This window comes from Sus scrofa, chromosome 9 (assembly GCF_000003025.6).
Source record: "Sus scrofa isolate TJ Tabasco breed Duroc chromosome 9, Sscrofa11.1, whole genome shotgun sequence".
Classification (NCBI taxonomy): domain Eukaryota; kingdom Metazoa; phylum Chordata; class Mammalia; order Artiodactyla; family Suidae; genus Sus; species Sus scrofa.
Genome location: NC_010451.4, coordinates 125,959,425 through 125,978,676, shown reverse-complemented (window position 1 = coordinate 125,978,676; position 19,252 = coordinate 125,959,425). Strand labels below are relative to the sequence as shown.

Below are 19,252 nucleotides of genomic sequence, written 5' to 3'. Positions count from 1 at the left end.
TTACTTCAGTTTTTGCTGTTAGTGCTATTTTTGCTATTAGAACTTTGAGAGTAATAGTAATAATTTTTGCCGTTAGAACTTTGAGAGTAATAGTAAGAATTAATAAAATACTAGTTTTTTTTTTCTTTTTTTGAGAGACTTGGGCTTGTCTGGCCATAGCATTAACTTTTGTGGTTTTTTTCTATAACCCTCAATCCCCCAAATTTGAGAGTGTTTAATTAAAAGACTGATTCCTTAGTCCGAACCTTGTAGATTTAGTTGATGTTATTTAGAGATCAGAAACCTCCATTTTAAACAGTCATCTTGGGGATTTTGAGAAACATTTAGCCCAAACACACAAGTCTTCTTTTGAGGATTACTTTTCTCGTTTTAGGGTTGAATATTGTTTATTTGACCTTTGACACTTTTTTAAAGGAGCAAAAAAGTGTATCATAAAAGCATAAAAATGTATGTTTTAAAAATATGACAAATATTAAGAAATATAGCTTAAACTAAGCATCAGTGATCTTATTTGGTTTAAGGGGAACGGCAGAGGCTTGATAGTTTTGTTATTTCCTTAGCAATACACACAGCCACCCCTCTCTTTTGAAAGAATGTATAGTGTAAGCAATAAGTAGTAACAATAATTATTTCTTTGGGGACTCTTCAATATTTTCCTCTTTCAAGACATTTACGTTAAATGTTTGTTAAGAGGTAATTTTTTTTAAATCAGATTTTCATCTCTCTGTATTATTCAGTGATTTTCTTAGGGAAAATTATAAGAAGAATTTTACTTAAAATGCTAGAATAGTAAAAGTTTAGCCCGGGTCTTCATGATTCATGAATGCTTGTCTACTAACACTGGTGGATTTCCTGACTCTGTTTATGTTCCTTTCTAGCTAAGTATTTCTTTTGTTTTTTATTGGTATGTGTTTATGAAGGAATGATAACTTTTTAAAAGACAGTAAATAGAATATACTTAACTTTTTTCATTTCTGCTCTTTTAAAATTAGGAATCAAGTACTGGAAATGTTTGATCATGCTTATGGCAACTATATGGTAAGTAGAAAGCTTATCTTTACCATTTATGTGAGCTAATTATTATGTGAGCACAGTCAATTGGGAATTTTAAAACCTGAATTAATAGCACTTTTTTTTTAAAGGAAATTTTTTAAAAAGAGTGTATTCCTGATAGTGGTTCTTAGAGAACCAATTTATTGCGTAGTTAGGAATAAATGGAATTAGATTATGAAGCTTTGCATTTAAATAGTTTCTTCAGATGCTATCAACAATGTTTATTAAATACTTTATATAGTTAGATATTATGGATATAAATATGAATAAGATGTTATCTTTGGCCTTAAGGGAAATGATTCTATTAATTTAAAAAAACTATTTATAATATATTCACTCTATGAAGAAACCATTGCTTAAGAGATTCAAGCTATCACCTAGATGCTGTCCGAATTATATCCTCACGGTGGTCCTTGATTTGAATATATTTTACTTTCTAGATATGCTGATCCATATTGTTTTAAAATGTCTTAGTGCTCACTTGATAAAAAGTAGCAGGTTTAGTTTTACAGGATGAAAAAGTTTTGGAGACCTGTTGCACAATTGGGTCTGTGGCTGCCCCACTCCCCACCCTGGCCACTGCTTACCACTTAAAATTATCTTAAACTGCAAAAATAAATAAATAATTTTTAAAAGGAAATAGCCAGCAGAGTTTACAGTTCAAAAGGTAATTTTACATGTAAATTTGTATAGTCTTGAAAAGAATCAAATTATTCTGAAAATTCTTATGACCTTGTTTTTACATTTTAACATAGGTCCACAGATTTCCTTTTATGGTTAAGGCTTATTAAATGTGGTTGGGAAAAGTTTGGCAAGAAGCTGATTTTAATTGATTCGGCTCTAAGTATTTTTCATCTGATTCTGAGTCCATTTTTCATTATATATTACCCAAATATCTTCATATGTTAATATTACTTTTATAACATGTAAGTATATATGCATGTATGCATTTTTATATTGTTTAAACATGTTCTATATTTAATTATTATTCCATTTTATATTGTACATTTTTTTTCTTTTTTGGCCACTTGTGGCGTATGGAGTTCCTGGGCCAAGGATCAGATCCCAACTACAGTTGTGATCTATGCCGCAGCTGTAACAATGCGGGATCCTTTAACCCACCGTGCCAGACTGGGGATTGAACCTGCGTCCTGGCACTGCTTTTACACCATCGATCCCACTGCATCACAGTGGGAATTCCATATCGTACGTTTTTTTGTTTGTTTTTTTGTGTGTTTTTTTGTCTTTTTGCTGTTTCTTTGGGCCGCTCCCGCGGCATGTGGAGGTTCCCAGTCTAGGGGTCGAATTGGAGCTGTAGCCACCGGCCTACGCCAGAGCCATAGCAGCGCGGGATCCGAGCCGCGTCTGCAACCTACACCACAGCTCACGGCAACGCCAGATCGTTAACCCACTGAGCAAGGGCAGGAACCGAACCCTCAACCTCATGGTTCCTAGTCGGATTCGTTAACCACTGCACCACGACGATAACTCCTATGTCGTACGTTTTTTAAGAGTACATACTGAGTGTTGTGTTTTGTTTGGCCACACCCACATGGAAGTTCCTGGGCTAGGGATCCAACCCATCCCACAGCAGCGACCGAAGCTGCTGCAGTAACAACTCTGAATCTTTAACCTGCTGGGCCACAAGAGAACTCCTATACTGAGTTCTTAATAAAAGTTTTAAAGATATACTAGTGATGAAGTTTGGGTTATTTTTGACCATCTTGAAAACAATTTTCAATTCATTTCTTAAAACCTCAGCCATTCCTTTAACATTTCTTTCTAGGAGTTTCCATCCTGGCTCAGTGGTCAGTGAACCAGACTAGCATCCATGGGGATGCGGATTCGATCCCTGGCCTGGCTCAGTGGGTTAAGGATCCTGCGTTGCCATGAGCTGTGGTGTAGGTCACAGATGCAGCTCGGATCCCACGTGGCTGTGCCGTAGGCCAGGCGGCTATAGCTCCTATTAGACCCCTAGCCTGGAAACCTCCATATGCCTCAGGTTCTGCCCTAAAAAAAAAAAACCCCAAAGACAAACCAAAAAACCCATTTCTTTCCAAATCATTTATCCCTGCTTAATTCAGCTTGGGCAAAGCATAATTTAATTTTACAGATCTAGGCTGATGGTTTTGTGGTGGCCAAGTGCATCTGTGCTATACCCTCAATCCTAAACCATGACAGAAATGAGTGTTTTTAGTTCTAAAATTGAATGGGAATTCCCACTGTGGCACAATGGGTTAAGAATCCAACTGTTGCCATTCAGATTCAATCCCTGGCCTGAAAATTACCATACATTGCAAGTACAGCCATGAAATTAAAAAAAAGTTGAATGAAACGGTATACAGCTGGGTCAGTTAAATACATCTCTCTGTGACTAGGATCCTTTCTTTGTAAAGCATAGTATCTTTAACATCTTGTTTCTTATTAGTTAAACAGCAGAAAGTTGTATCAGTACGTTGTTTCCTAAACAGACTGCACATAGTACATGGGTGTGTCACAGAGCAGGTACCAAGGGCAGTGCTCAGAGGACTTCCTGGTCCAATTCCTTTTTATTGGATCCTAACTGGGTAACTTTCTATTACAACCATCTACCTACAAGATGCAAAGGAGAGGGATTTTGACTCCAAAGACCAGGAACTCCTGGAATCAAGACCCCCCCCCTCCATTTTTTCCATGGAGCCACACCCACCTGCCATCCACTGCAATAGGTATTTTAAAATGTTCAACGGTTTTATTTTACAACATGAGTGACTCTTGCAACGTACTTGTGCTGTGCTCCACTTACGTGAGGTTTGTAATCCAAGATTTAGTCTAGAATTCACACTTCCCCTTTTTAAGTTCTCAACTAATGTGAAATAGTTGTAAAATATTAAACAGAGACCAGGTGCCCTGTATTTGTTACTTGAAGTCAGTTGAAAATTTTTCCTAGTTCGTATACTCAGAAGCACTGTTAGCTTGCTGTAGAGTAAAAATGTATGTAGGCTTTTGGAGTTAGATAGGTTTGAGTTCAAATCCTATGATAGCTATTTAATAGCTTGCACGTTAAACAGATTATTTAACCCACCCTGAGCAGTGTTTCCCTAAGTAAAATGGGAATAATTATAGAGGACTGTTGTAGACTGTATGATTTTTGAGAACAGGGACCATTTTCTTTAATTTTTAATAAATACATCTTCAATATGTCATGTGCCTAGCATCATGCCTATTACATAAATTTTTTATTTTTTGTTGTTGGTTCTTAAAAGAACCAAATTGAATTATTGTGAAAGTATAATCAAATAGTGGGGCTTTTTGCATATGATTATTGTGATATATCTTTGCCTTTTAAATTCAAAGAAATTATGTAATATGTTTTATTAAAAATACAAGTTAATGGTAAATTTGGGGACCTATAACTCTGTTTACTTTTTTGTGTTAGTTACCTACTATGCTAAAATGTGAAATGCCTGGCACGTGGTGGGCTTTTAATAAATGTTGAATACTTTTCATTTTTTTCTAGTTTTTAAAAATATTACTCTCCATTCTACTCTCCATTACAGCAATTCCTTTTAATTTTCTTTGTTCTCGGGAAAACAAGGTTATTTTCCAAAGACAAGACAATATAAATATTATTAAGAGCAAGAATTCTGGTAATAGAGCAGAACAGCCTGAAGTGGCTCTGCTGCTTACCAGCTGGATTTCATTGGGAGAGTTACCTAATCTCCCTGAGCCTATTTCCCCATCTCTCTGAAATGGTTTGCCTGCTTCACAATGTTGTTGCGAGGATTAAACAAGTTAATGTAATTTGTGTCTAGCGCATAGGAAGCGCAGTGTAACTTACCATCACTATTGCTACCAATTCATTCTCTACCCGAGATTGAAATTGCCCTCCTAAAATTCAGTCTAGGCTTTATTCAACTCAGAACTTGTTCCTCAGATATGCATAGAACTTTCTTCAAACACACTCATTCTTTCCTCTTCTAGGCATACAGCCTTTGAGCTTATTTTTTTCTTTCCTTTTTTATGATTCCCTAGGTTCTGTTAATGCTGTTTTTCAGTAACAATGCCCTGCCAGCCTTAGGTAGATTAGTACACCTCTGCCATCTCTAGATGTTACCTCCAGGAATTCTCTGATTTCATCAACTAATGGCATCAATGTTAATATCATAACAATTATATTTGACAGATCTCTAGCCCCATTCAGACTGCAGTTTATCCACAGTGAATTGCACAGATGGCTTTCTCTTTTCCCCAAATAACATGAAATTAGATGTTTGTTTTGGCAGTTCTTATATGACCTTATTAAACCTCAGACCACAGCCACTTTAGAGCTACTGTTAGCATGTTTATAGTATTTGTGCTGAGGTTAGTTTGCAGATTAATTTAGATGACAAAATATATGTATTTAGGCCGCCAAATGCAGAACCATTTTGGATCTAAACTCTCTGATCTGATCTTTCTTTTCTAATATTTTTTCCTGTCTACTGAAGACAACTCAACTATTATTATCATTATTTTTGCTTTGGAGAAATAAAGATGAATGTATTCCTAAAATGCAGTAGCAGATTAAGACATCACCCAGCAAGCACATACAATATTAAGTGTTTTGAATGACAACTCTGGGGGTTTCTGGCAGGTAATGTGTTTCTTCTCCATTCCATGCGGCTCAAACTAAGAAGTCGATTTGTGTATAGAATGGGAGAAAAGAGTTTGGGATGCACCTCAAACAAAGGCCTGACTTTTGAACTTTGTCCTTGTAAAACGCTAATAATACACTGAGGCTTCATTTTTACTTCATTGAGACACAGCATAATAGGTAAGAACATCTACCAAGGAACCCTACGGCTGCTGGATTGAAATCCTGGCTCATGTGTCCGCCGTGTGACTTTCAGCCAGTTTCTTAATCTCTTTGTAGACAGCTCAATTATTAACTGTTACAAGCAGAAATTACTTTGATAGAGCCCTAAACATTGTAAATAAACTCTAAAAGTAAGCATGGTTTCCTTTAACCTGTAACATTATACCTTATAACCACTTGTAAGCTTGATTTTGAGAGCACACCTCAAAGATAAAAATAAATAGAAGACAAAAGTAAGTAAATACATTAAAAAAAAATGAAAGGAACTTTATTTGTTTATTTATTTTTAGGGCTGCACCCATGGCATATGGAGGTTCCCAGGCTAGGGGTCCAATTGGAGCTATAGCCGCCGGTTTACGCCAGAGCCACAAGGGATCCAAGTCGTGTCTGTGACCCACACCACAGCTCACAGCAGTGCTGGATCCTTTAACCCACTTAACAAGGCCAGGGATTGAACTGCGTCCTCATGGATACTAGTCAGGTTCATTACTGCTGAGCCACGCTGGGAACCTGCATTTTAACCGTTTTTAAGTGTACAGTCCTGTGGCATTAATTACATTCACATTGTTTTACAGCCATCACTGTAGCTTTTGCATATTCTCCATTTGAAAATTCTGTACCTGATATTTCTTTTGACATTTTCTTCATCAAAAAGAGGGGTTCTGTAAATAAAGTAGTTTAGAAGTGGTGCTCATGGTTGGAAAGTAGGAAGATAATAAAAATCTTTGTGTAGATGATAGTAAGACTACCTTTTGTTAACCATTGTTCCTTGGCCTCTGTTTTGAGAGTATCCTAAAACTGCCAGAATGACTTAAGAAATTCTGTAGTATCCTCTCACAGGTTTCTTTCTTTCTTTTTTTTTTTTTAAATCACACTTTGATATACTATGTAGGATTTCAGCTCAGCAGAACCAGGTCTTTCTGTTTATTTAGGTGTGATTTACAGACAAAAAGCATTTCCAATTTGAAATGCATGGTCCCCAGTGGGACAGGTTGTGAAGAGTTGTTCACCCCCACAGTCACGATACGGAACATCTCTGTCACTCCGGGATGCTTCCTCCTGCCCCTCGGTAGTCCTTGGTAGTCCTTTTCCCTGCCTCTGATCTCTGGCAACCATTGCGATCAGCTTTTGGTCACTGGTTTTCCCTTTTCTAGGGTTTTGTATCAGTGGCATCGTACAATATTCAGTGTTCTGGTTCCCATGGTTTCATGTAGCATGATGCTTTCGAGATTTATCCATATTTTTGGAGGTACTGTAGTTGCTATTTATTGCTCCGTAGTAGTCCGTTGATTTGATAGAACACTGTTTCTTCACTCACCAGTTGATACATATTTGGCTTGTTTCTGGTCTGCGGCCATTAGTTAAAATGGCTATAAATCTGTGAATGCAAATTTTTATGTGGACGTATATTTTCATACTTAGAAATTGGATTGCTAGGTCATATGGGAAGGCTAACTTTTACTTTTTACAAGAAACTGACAGACTTTTCTAAAGTGTCTGTAACATTTTGCATTCTACAGGAGCAATTATAAGAGTTTTAGTTACTCCATATCTTCTCCAACACTGGTATTTTCAGTCTTTTTAATTTTAGGCGTTTTAGTGGGTGTGTAGTGGTATTTGTTGTGATTTTAATTTGATTTTTCCTGATGACTAATGATGTTGAAAAAATCTTCCATTTGCTTAGTATGTCTTTTTTTGGCAAAACATCTGTTCACATCTCTTACCATTTTAAAATCAGGTCATTCGTCCTGTTATAACTGAGTCATAAGAGTGATATATTCGGGATGTCAGCCCTTTTTCACATATATGTTTTGCAGATATTTTCTCTCAGTCTGTACTTCATCTTTTAATTTTCTTAATATCTTTCGAAGTGCCAATGTCTGGAATTGTGACCAAGTCCAGTTTACCCTTTTATGATTCATGTCTTTTATATCCTACTCCCCCCAGATATTTTCCTAGCCCAAAGTCACAGAGGCTTTTTTTGTTTTCTCTAGAGGTTTTGTAATTTTAGCTTTTTCATTGAGATTTATTACCCATTTTGAATTAATGTCTGTATGTATGGTATGAGGTAAAGGTTTGTTTATATCTTTTTTCTATGTGGATATCCAATTATTCCAGCACTGTTTGTTGAAAAGAATATCCTTGGCTCACTGAATTATTTTGGCACGTTTGTAAAATCAGTTAACCATATATGCATAGGTCTGTTTCTTGACTCTGGTCTTTCCCACTGATCTGAATATCTATTTGCACATCAGTATCACATTTTCCTGATTGAATGATATTAAGTCCTGTAAGCAGGCAATAGAAGTTTTTCAGCTTTGTTCTTTTTCAAAATTGTTTTGAATATTCTAGATTCTTTGCATTCCCGTGTAAATTTTAGCATTGTATTATCAATTTCTACCCAAAAAGCCTATTGAATTATTGATTGGAATTATGTTGAAACCTATAGATCAGTTAACCTCTTAACAGTATTGTCTTTCAGTCCATGAACGTAGTATCTCTGTTCACTTATTTGGCTCTTAATGTTTTGTACTTTTCAGTGTACAGCTCTTACACATCTTTTGTTAAATTTATTCATAAATATTTCATATTTTTTGTGGTATTGTAATTTGTAGTTTTTCAGATTTTAATTTCCAATCGTCCATTGATGTTAATACAGAAATACACTAATCTGTTAACCTTATATCCATGGAAAACTCACTTATTTTTAGTAGCTTTTTTGGTAGATTCCTTAGGATTTTCATGTGGTCAGTCATATCATCTGCAAACAAAGGAACTTTTCCTTCGTCCTTTCTAAACTTATGTGTCTTTTATTTCTTTCATAGCAGTGGCTAGGATTGTAGTATAATGTTGAAAAGCAGTGGTAAGATCCTTGTCTTGCTCCTGATCTTTGGAGAAAGCAGGTAGCCTTTTACTGTTAAGGATGATATTACCTGTTGGTTTTTCATAGATGCTCTCTCTATATAGTAAGTGCCTATTTCTAGTTTGCTGAGAATTTTCATCACAGGGTATTATTGAATTTTATCAGATGCTTTATCTGCATTATTTTTTTCTGCATTATTGGTAACAATCCTCCTAAAAAAATCTGTTGGTGGCAGGACTATTTCATTATAACATTATTATTTATTATCATGTATTTATTTCATATAATATTATTTCATAAGTTCAATTTATGTTATCATTGATTAAAACCAAATTGATTAAGGAAGTTCCCTCGAGGCCTAGTAGTTAAGGATCTGGTATTGTCACTGCTGTGACGCAGGTTTGATTCCCAGCCCCAGGAACTTCTGCATACCCGAAAAAAAAAAAAAAAAAAAACAAAAACAAAAAAAACCCCAAATTGATTAGGATGTATTGAAGGATTTGGAAACTTTGGTTCTCATCTTATTTTGAGTACAAAGTTTTAAAGTATGCTGACATGCTGTTCTGTTGTGATTAATTTAAAATCATGAGACAACTGCAGTTTTGTTATTTATTTCTCCTCAGTGCTTTTGAAACATTTCATAAAATATGTTACCTCAAAGGACCATATGTTCAGTGTAGGGGGTATTAATAATTTAATAGTTTAAATAAATGGAATCCTAAACACCTGAAAAACGGTTTGATAAATGAGTATAAATGTGAACAAAAGGGAAAAGGAAAATTTGACTTGAAGTGAAAAGAAAACTAATAAATTATGCACGTTTAATCGGTAATTAGCATATGCTATCAGTGTATGATAAATGGTTTATTAAATATCATTTAATTTTTACTTTAGGAAGGAATATCTTAGCTGCCTCAAAGAGGGAAGTGTTTAATAGTGAGGAGCTGGAATAAAACATTTAAAAGTGGATGTAGGAGTTCCCGTTGTGGCTCAGCAGGTCCCGACTACTATCTCTGAGGATGCTGGCTCGATCCCTGGCCTCAGTCATTGGTTAAGGATCCTGTGTTGCTTGCCACAAGCTGCGGCATAAGTCACAGATGCGACTCGGATCTGGCCTTGCTGTGGCTGTGGCTGTGATGTAGGCCGGCAGCTCAGTTCTTATTTGACCCCTCGCCTGGGAACTTCCATATGCCATAGGTGCGGCCCTAAAAAAAAAGCACATATAATTTTATGGGGAACTAAATCGATTTGATATCTTCAATAACTCACCATTATAAATAATGCTTTTGTTTTATTATTGTTTTTAGTAGAATAAAGTCCCTTCCCTCTGCCTTCTTTTTGGAATTGGTTTTTCTAAAAAGTTTTAGATGCTGCTTTGACTTGAGTCTTTTAAAGCAGAGTTATTTCAAAGTGCTACTAAATTTGGAATTTGATATGGAGAGTCTACAACGCTTTATTTTATGTTTTTGCTCTTGTTTTTAGCTAGGCACGTGTTCTACTTAATTTATATAGGACTCTTTATCACCTGAGTTTTCCTTTGAGTCATAATCTCTAAGGGTTTTTCTGTTTTTCCCTGCTCTGAGTCATTATAATATGAATTAAGAAGAGAAAGCCTTACTATTCCTCAAATAGCCAAGATATTTGAAGTGTAACACAGCTGTTCATTTGCAATGTATGCATTGCTCTGAATTTATGCAAACCAACTGTAGTTTGCTTTGTGGTTAACCCAAAGAAAAAGTTGTGGTTTTGTTTTTATCCTTAATGTTGAAACAGGGGAACATAAAGTATTTTTTACACCTGGTTCAAAATCCCCTTATTTGATTATTCTGGTTTGCAGTTGCTATTAATATTTTTCTAATCTGGAGAAGTTCAGGGTTTGAGTTTCATATTTAATTTCAGACAAAGGTGTTTGTGTATGTATGCATGTGTGTTTTGCAAGACCCTAAAAATAGTAGTATTAAGTTTTCTAAGCAGTGGTTTAAAAAGTAAGGAGTGCTTTACAATCAAATTAACATTCTAATGATCTCCTACAAAGTCCTTTCAAAATACATCAAGTTTTTAAGAAGATTCCTTATCTTGAGTTACTTCTGAATGTTGCTTATTGTATTAAATATAAAACCATAAAGCAGTAAAAATTTTGTGCATTCTTGATGAATTATGGTCCTATGGGAATTAACCAAAGAAGTAGTGAGGAACTTGACAGCTAAAAGACACAGGTAGGAGTTCCCATCGTGGCTCAGCAAAAACAAATCTGACTAGGAACCATGAGGTTGCAGGTTCAAACCCTGGCCTCGCTCAGTGGGTTAAGGATCCAGCATTGCTGTGAGGTGTGGTGTAGTTTGCAGGTGCTGTTTAGATCCTGCGTTGCTGTGGCTGTGGTGTAAGCTGGCAGCTGTAGCTCCGATTAGACCGGTAGCCTGGGAACCTCCATAAGCCGTGGGTGCAGCCCTAAAAAGCAAAAAAAAAAAAAAAAAAAAAAAAAGCAGGCATTTTATAACCATTCAGATTATTTTTCAAGTATAAGGCAAGAGCCAGCCTAACCTGGGAATACCAGAGAAATAACAGTACTGATGACACACTTTTAAAATAAACAAACAAATATAACTTACTTGAGGACACAGTCCAGGCAATCCAGCGATGAAGCAAAATAAAAACTCACATATAGAGAAGCCATAGAAAAATGGTGTGCATTGATGCCACCTAAATAGAATACGGTTCCAGACCAGAATACAAATGTTATAAATCTTTTAAAATCTTTGCCAAAAGCTTAAAGTTTTTCTTTCTGTTGATTATAAATATACAGAGAAGTTTTTGAAATAGCAAAAACTTTAGTATACCGTAATTCAAAATATTAGAGACTTTGAAATTTAAAGTGTTATTTCTTTGTAAAAGACTAAGAGAAGTTTGAATGGTGCTTGCCTCGCTTGCTTTCATCACATTGTGTAACTTCAGATAGAGGCCACACCTCTTCTATACCTTGTGAAGAAAGTATAAAAATTTCAGGCAGAGCTTCCTTGCCTGCCCGCTTGCATCTCTCAAAAGCATCCTGTCCTCATAAATCTATATCTTGCCTATCAGGAAAAAAAAAAAAGAAACTATACAAATTTCAAAATTTGGATCAGCTTCACGAATTGGATCCTTTGCCGTCTGTGTCATGAAATATATCTGGGAATGCCTTTAATGTAAAGTTTTTCTGCAGGCATTATTTCCTCTACAGAGTCTTTATCCTTTGATGACACAGCCACTTTCTTCATCTTTGTGGATAGTCTGGCCTTTGCTAAGTTCCTCCGGCTGCATATCTAGATACTGCTGAATAGCAGCAGTATCAGCATTCTGTGGTCAGCTATTTCTTCTATAACCCTTTTATGTTCAATTTGAATTTCACTTTGTGTTATCACTTTTCATTTCTTTGCAGACTTTTATCCTCATTGGTTAATTTCCTTTTTTGATTATTATTATTATTTTTTTTTTTTTAGGGCCTCACCCATGGCATATGGAGGTTCCCAGACTAAGGGTCAAATCAGAGCTGTAGCTGCTGGCCTGTGCCACAGCCACAGCAACGCCAGATCTGAGCTGCGTCTGTGACCTACACCACAGCTCATGGCAACGCCGGATCCTTAACCCACTGAGCAAGGCGAGGGATCAAACGTGTGTCCTCGTAGATACTAGTCAGATTCATTTCCGCTGAGCCATGATGAGAACTCCCTGGATTATCTATTTTTATAAATTGTCAAACTGTCATGTAGGATTATCACTAGATGACAAGGAGGCACATAACTACATGCTTGCTGTCTGTTTGCGAACTAAAAAATAGATACACAGTAATCAGTCACTGATAGGCTTTGAAAGAAATGATGGAATTGATCACTGATCTTAATGAGCCTCTGTTATTTACATGGCTATTTGTAGATTGAAGAACCTCAACTTTGTATTGTGTGCAGTTATTTAATAACACTGTGGTATCTGAAATTTGAACCATGTTGTTGAGGGTTTGGTCAACTAAATTGTGGAAACTCAGTTTGTGAGTGTATAGTGAATAGAGAAATAAAGACTGCCTGTAATAATATAATTGACAAAAATCCCAAGTCGAATTGGGGGAAAGTAGGAGTATTTTAATCCTATTATTCTTGTCAGGTAGTCAGTAAATGTCGTGCAGTGTGTAAATACAGTGGTTTAACTTCTAAATGTTTCTCAGTGGTCACATTTTATTAATTTTAGAGGAATCTTTTCCTCTCTCCTGATGAAGAAAATTTAAAAAAAGGATACTCTCCTGGGGAAGAAAATTTTTTAAGAGTTCAGCAGGCCTTTCTTTTTTCTCTCCTTTTCTGTTAAAACCTGCAACTAGTAGCTAGAGATGTTCCAGTCTAGTTTTACTGAAGCAGCTACCAGTTTAGAAAACCTACTTTTTCGGGCTTATGGCCATGCATGCCAGGCCAACAGCATCAGATCTCATACCCTTTGGGTAGTAACACAATTCTCACTAAGGCCTGTTTTATTCCTAATGTTGTGGTCAGGGCAGCTTCATCTTCTAGATTTCACTATTCAGTTTTGATATTTGAAAATTTCTTCATATTATCAAGCTCAGCTAGGCATTAAAATAATTTTTAAAAATTTATACCACATTTCACTGTGTTTGTAGTGTACAGGAGGGGAGAATCTTGCAGGTACTTCATAATTATCTAGACTAGAAATACTCTGTCATGGTCATTTATTAAATCTAGGCGTTCTCTATAGCACAGCAGGTTAGGGATCTGGCATTGTCACTGAAGCAGCTGGGGTCGCTGCCGTGGCATGGGTTCCATCCCTGGCTCAGGAACTTCCACATGCTGCGGTCATGGCCAAAAAAAAAAAAAAAAAGTACTTTTTAATAAATATTAAGAAATAGCTGAGACATATAGGAAGAAACTGAATTCATGAAAGATGATCTGAGTTAATATAGAGATACTGTATTTCTAGAAGGGAAAACTCAATTGGTAAAAAAACAAAAACAAAAAAAACAGTATTCCCCAAATTAGGCTCTTCCAATTAAAATTTCAGTGGAATTTTAAGGAACTTTTAAAGGTATCCAGAAGAGTAAATTTTAAAAAGTTATTTAAAACCTTAGAAGAAGATAATTGAGGGGAGTGAATTGCTCAACCAAGTAGCAAGCCATGTTGCGAAGATAGAATAATTAAGATAATGGTTTGGGAGCAGGAAGTAGGTTTATAGAACAAAGAGGTCTGTAGGGCAATAGGAGAGGGAAACAGGTCTGTAGAACAAAGGAGAGGCTGCAGATAGGTGTATTTGTACAGACAGTTTTGAACTAATAAGCTGTATTTTAGGTGATTAGGGAAAGGATGGAGTGTTTAAAAAGTGGTATTTAGGGAATTGGGTATTTGGGGGAACAGATAAAGATATATCCCTATTTCACATCATAAAATTAGATTCCAGATGGAGTTACTATCTAGACATTAAAAAAAATTGAGTATTATTTTGAGATTCAAGATAGCCTTTTTTTTTTTTTTTTAAGGTCTGCACCCATGGCCATATGGAGGTTCCCAGGCTGGGGGTTGAATTGGAGCTATAGCCACTGGCCTACGCCACAGCCACAGTCATGCCAGATCTGAGCCAGGTCTGCGACTTGCACCACAGCTGACGGCAGTGCCAGATCCTTAACCCTCACTGAGTAAGGCCAGGGATTGAACCCTCACTGCTGCTTGTCAGATTCTTTTCCACTGAGCCGCAATGGGAACTCCCTCAAGATAGCCTTCTTAATCATGCCTGAAATCTAGAAACTATGAAAGAAGAGACTAATAGATTTGACTGCATGTTAAAAACTTAAGCTGCATGTTAAAAGTAAGAAATGCCATAAACAAAGTTAAAAGCCAAACAAAAGACAGGAGAAAAATGTTTACTATATATATAACAATGTATAGGGCGTCTCTTGGCCAATAAGACAACCAGTAGAAAAAGGTCAAAAGGTATAAATAGACATTTCAAGACAAATAGCAATGGCTAATACAAAAAGATGTTTATCCTCATTAATAATGAAACTTGAGATACCATTTTTTTGTCTGGGAGATTGGCAAAATGTAAACCATTGATCATCTCCTTTGTTGGTGAGAGTATTATAAGAGTGTAAATTGATGGTAGCTATCAGCAATTAAATATTGAGACCTTTGACCAGTAGGGTCTGGTTTGAGGGATTTGATTCATGGAAATACAAGCATATGTGCAAAAAAAATATGGTATAGAAGTGTATAAACTTATAGATGTTTATTGAAACCTTTATACAGTGAAAAGTTCAGTTCAACTTACATGTTCATCGATGGAAGAATGAGTAAATTTTAGCTTATCCGTACTTTGGAATACTGTGAGGAGCAGGTATTGTGACATTGCTAGGCTCTGGAGTCAGGTTGCCAGGTTTGAATTCTAGATCCATCATTTACTAGCTGCATGATATAGGCTTACTTCTCTGGACCTCAGTTTTCTCATCTATAAAAGGGAAATAATTGAATCTGTTTCAGAGGGTTGCATGATAAATAAACTAAGGTATATAGAACAGTGCTTAGAACAGTAGTACTCAGTAATATTAGCTAACATTAAATTATTATCTTGTGGTTATTAAAAATAATGTATCAAAATTCCAGCATGGAAAAACCCACAGTGATTTCAGTAGACAAATATTAGGGCCATGTGTGCATATGGCATAAGCACCTGTTTGTAAATAAAATTTTTAAATGATGTATGTGCATGTATTTCAGTGGATGTTGATTAATCTGGAGGGATAAATGCCACTCACAACAGTAGTTACCTCTGGGGAATGAGATTGGGAAGAGGGAAAACATCAGATTTTTAAAGAAATATTTTCTTATATGTATTTATAGCTAAAAAAAATTTTTAAGGTTCCCTAGACTGTAAGGATAGTAGAACTTCTAACTTTCATTTTACCTTTTTTATTTTTTTTTTAGTAACTGTGAAAAAGTTGTGTTCTCTAAATGATGTCTGCGTACTCTTATTTTCCTTGGTGACTCACTAAGATTTTCCTTGCAGGAACATGCTTACCCAGCGGATGAACTCATGCCTTTAACCTGCAGAGGTCGTGTTAGAGGCCAGGAGCCAAGTCGGGGTGATGTTGATGATGCCTTGGGAAAGTGAGTATTGATACAGAGAATGGCATCCTAAAGTTCCCAAGTCTTAAGACATGTTACAGGCAGTCATTTGTTGGGGATTGGTTAAATTTCAAAGACTGCTTTGAGTCTTACATTGAGTTCCTTTACTCCTTTCTGTTATCTTTTATAAAATGTTATAATCACTTTACCTCTTAAGTCAGTGAAAAGTTGAGTTGTTGCGATGGATGTGAGTTTTAGAATGTATATGAAGTCATTGACATGTTATAAGGTGTTGATACTTCAATATTTTTATTTTCTTTGAAAAGAGCTAATGAGGGAGTTCCCTTGCGGCACAGCGGGTTAAGGATCCAGCATTGTCACTGCAGCGGCTCGGGTCGCTGCCGTGGCATGGGTTTGGTCCCTGACCTGGAAACTTCCACATGCTGTGGGTGCGGCCAAAAAAAAGAGCTAATGAGTATCTATTCATTTTGAAAGATACATAGTTAGGCTGAACATAAATGTAACATTAGGCCTTTTCAGTATAGTTACCTGGTTCTATCGATGCATGGAAGTGCTCGTCAATGGAAACTTCCAGTCAGTAGGATGTAGATACATCTGCTTATACATTCATGGATAAAATATTCAGAATTCTAACGTTGTCTATCTCATTATACTTGTTCCTTAGATTTTCCCTGACACTGATTGATTCTTTGGACACTCTTGTGGTAGGTTTGATTCTCCTTGAATTATTTTAAAAATTTCATGGTATGTGCACTCAAGAATTATGAATATAATTGTTACACTCTAAGTCTGAAATAGAAGCCTTCAGAATTTAAGACGATTTGATCTTTGCTTCTAAATAAATCTTTCAAACTATTGAGTTGATAATGTTGTGTGCATGTCGAGTGAAATTATGTGGAGTCATGGAGATACTCAAGTCATTTATAGGTATGTCAGCTTACGCCACAGCACCTAAATCAAGAAGGTCGTTTCCCTTTGGACGAGGAAGTGAAAGCTGTGTTCTAGAAAATACCCTTGATACTCTTGTTCCAGAATGACACATCACAATGATACTGAGATTGTTAAATTATATATTTTATATATTCATTAAAAATTTAATTTTTTCTCAGCAGAGATTTTTTAGCACCAAACGATCAGGACTTGGCACTCCTCTCAACCTCATGCCGTACAAAATCATTTCAGTTCATTCTAGCTAGGGACTGTTTGTGATGGCAGAGGCAAATGACTGAGTTCCAGATGTCATGATTTCTAAATGTAGTATCTTTCTAGTTTTTCACTCTCACATCACTTATGGTATAAAATTAGACTTGCTTCATGATTTCTCTTAAGGCGTAATTCTCAACTTTGAATTAATGTCTCAAGTACTGATTAGTGTCTTAAAAACAAAATAAACAATCTTTGTGTTGGCAGAACATTTTCAGAACCAGGCTTTTCTTCCCAATATTTTTTCTGCATTCTTCTTTCACTGGGCAGTTATTTTTTTCTTTCTTTTTTTTTTTTAACCAGAGACTCTCAACTATACCAGTACCTTGGGAATGTTGCCTCTGAAATCTTAAAAAAATGCTCTCTCTCAAGTTACTCTGATTTAATTTTTCTGGAGTACGACTGGGCATTATTATTTATTCCTCTAAAACTTCTTTGTTTATAAAATTCAGCCCTGGTTGAGAGGAGCTTTTTTTGTTGAGAATACCATGTTGTTTGGATCTTTTTCGTTGTATCAGGGTATCAAAAGTTGTGACTTCATTTTTCAGAGATGAAAGGAATGTGTGAACCACATTATATTGACTGTGACGATCGGAGAGAAGATTGTGTGCCTAATTTTACTTATTTATTTATTTATTTATTTTCCTTTGGCTGCGGCCGCAGTATGTGAAAGTTCCTAGGCCAGGGATTGAACCCCTGCCACAGTGACAATGCTGGATCCTTTAACCTCTAGGCCACCAGCGAACTCTCATATGCCTTATTTTTGATTTGGTGGTCTTAGATGTTCTGCTAATATAATAGAAGAGAAAAAGATAAACACATATCCCAAAAGGCACAAATGACTACCCTGGGAGAAATTAAGTGGAGTTACCTGGTGATGCACATCAGGCCTATGTTGATAGAGAGGAGTGAGTGACGGGCAGTAGCTGTGTGTTAGGAAAGACCTCAGGTGGACTTAAGTTGGTTTCCCATTCGTCACCTTGGCATTATCCTTACGTACAGCAGATTACCTGCCGTCTCTGCGGAAGCTAGTATTTTCAAGGACATGGACCTCAGATATTGTATATTTTTAAATTTTTATTGGAAATGAAGGAGAAAAGGTGGTTCTAGGCTGCATAACTTTTCCTATATTTAGAAATCTGTTGGCCGCTAGTTAAGCAGCCATTATTAAAAGGTTCTATTCTTTGAAGTTATGCCACTTTGGCATTGGTTCTCAAAATATGATTCTAGTACCAAAAGCATCAGCGTCACCTAGCACTTTGCTAGAAATGCAAATTGTAGGGCCTCATCTCGGACATATTGAATCGGCAAGTCTGGAAGTAAGGCCTAGCAGTCTGTTTTTTAACAAGCTTCCAGATGAGTCTAGTGTGTGCTAAAGTTTGAGAACCACCGTGCAGTGATGCATTGCTTTTTTAAACTCCAGTGTACAACAAATCACCTGGGGATCTTGCTAAAATAGAATGCAGATAGTGATCCAGTAGGACTCTGAAGATACGGCCCAAGAATGTGTGTTTCTAGTAAGATGCCACTTGGTGGTGCTATTGCTGCTGGTCCGCAGACCACACTTTCAGTAAAGCGTGGTGAACCTTAGTTCTGACTCCTCGTTGCAGGGAGTGACCAGAAGCGATCACATAATACTGATATGTGTGACCTTGGCCAAGTTATTTAACTTCTCTGGGCCCCTCTTTTTACCTCAGAAGGGCCTAGACTAGATATCTAAATATCTGTTAATAGATATTTATGTAAACAGAAGATTTAAAAGAAATTAGTTTGAAAGTTTTTTTCCTACGTTTAGAAGGCATGTACAGCTTATCAATCAAGTATTAATATTTTAATTTACTTTGCAGTTGTTTTTTGATTTGTGGTTTCTTTATTTGAAAATACTAATAGGACAAACATGTCACTTGGGATAGAATACAACCTCTTGTTTTTATTTTGGTCATACCATAATACATTCAGTAGGACTTCTGTTGTCTTTGATCTTTCAGTTTAAACTATTGTTCATAATTCTAGCCATGTAGTTGCTATTGATTGTAATGAAGTCTAGTGCTAACACTTTATTTATTTATTTGGGCTGTACCTGCGGCATTTGGAAGTTCCTAGGGTAGAGGGCAAATCCGAACTGCAGCTGCCAGCCTACACCACAGCCAGAGCAATGCCAGTTCTGAGCTGCGTCTGCTACCT

General features: G+C 36.3%; 1 protein-coding gene across 6 annotated transcripts in view; it reads left to right on the top strand.

The window, feature by feature from the left end:
- The window catches only part of EDEM3 (ER degradation enhancing alpha-mannosidase like protein 3), a 74,213-nt gene that overhangs the window by 4,397 nt on the left and 50,564 nt on the right, over nt 1-19,252 (top strand). For all 6 annotated transcript variants that reach the window (XM_021102628.1, XM_021102629.1, XM_021102625.1 and 3 more), the window contains exons 2-4: nt 993-1,038; nt 15,786-15,886; nt 16,530-16,569. In XM_021102628.1, the coding sequence (XP_020958287.1) occupies nt 993-1,038; nt 15,786-15,886; nt 16,530-16,569 (187 nt within the window). The remainder of the gene's footprint in view (nt 1-992; nt 1,039-15,785; nt 15,887-16,529; nt 16,570-19,252) is intronic.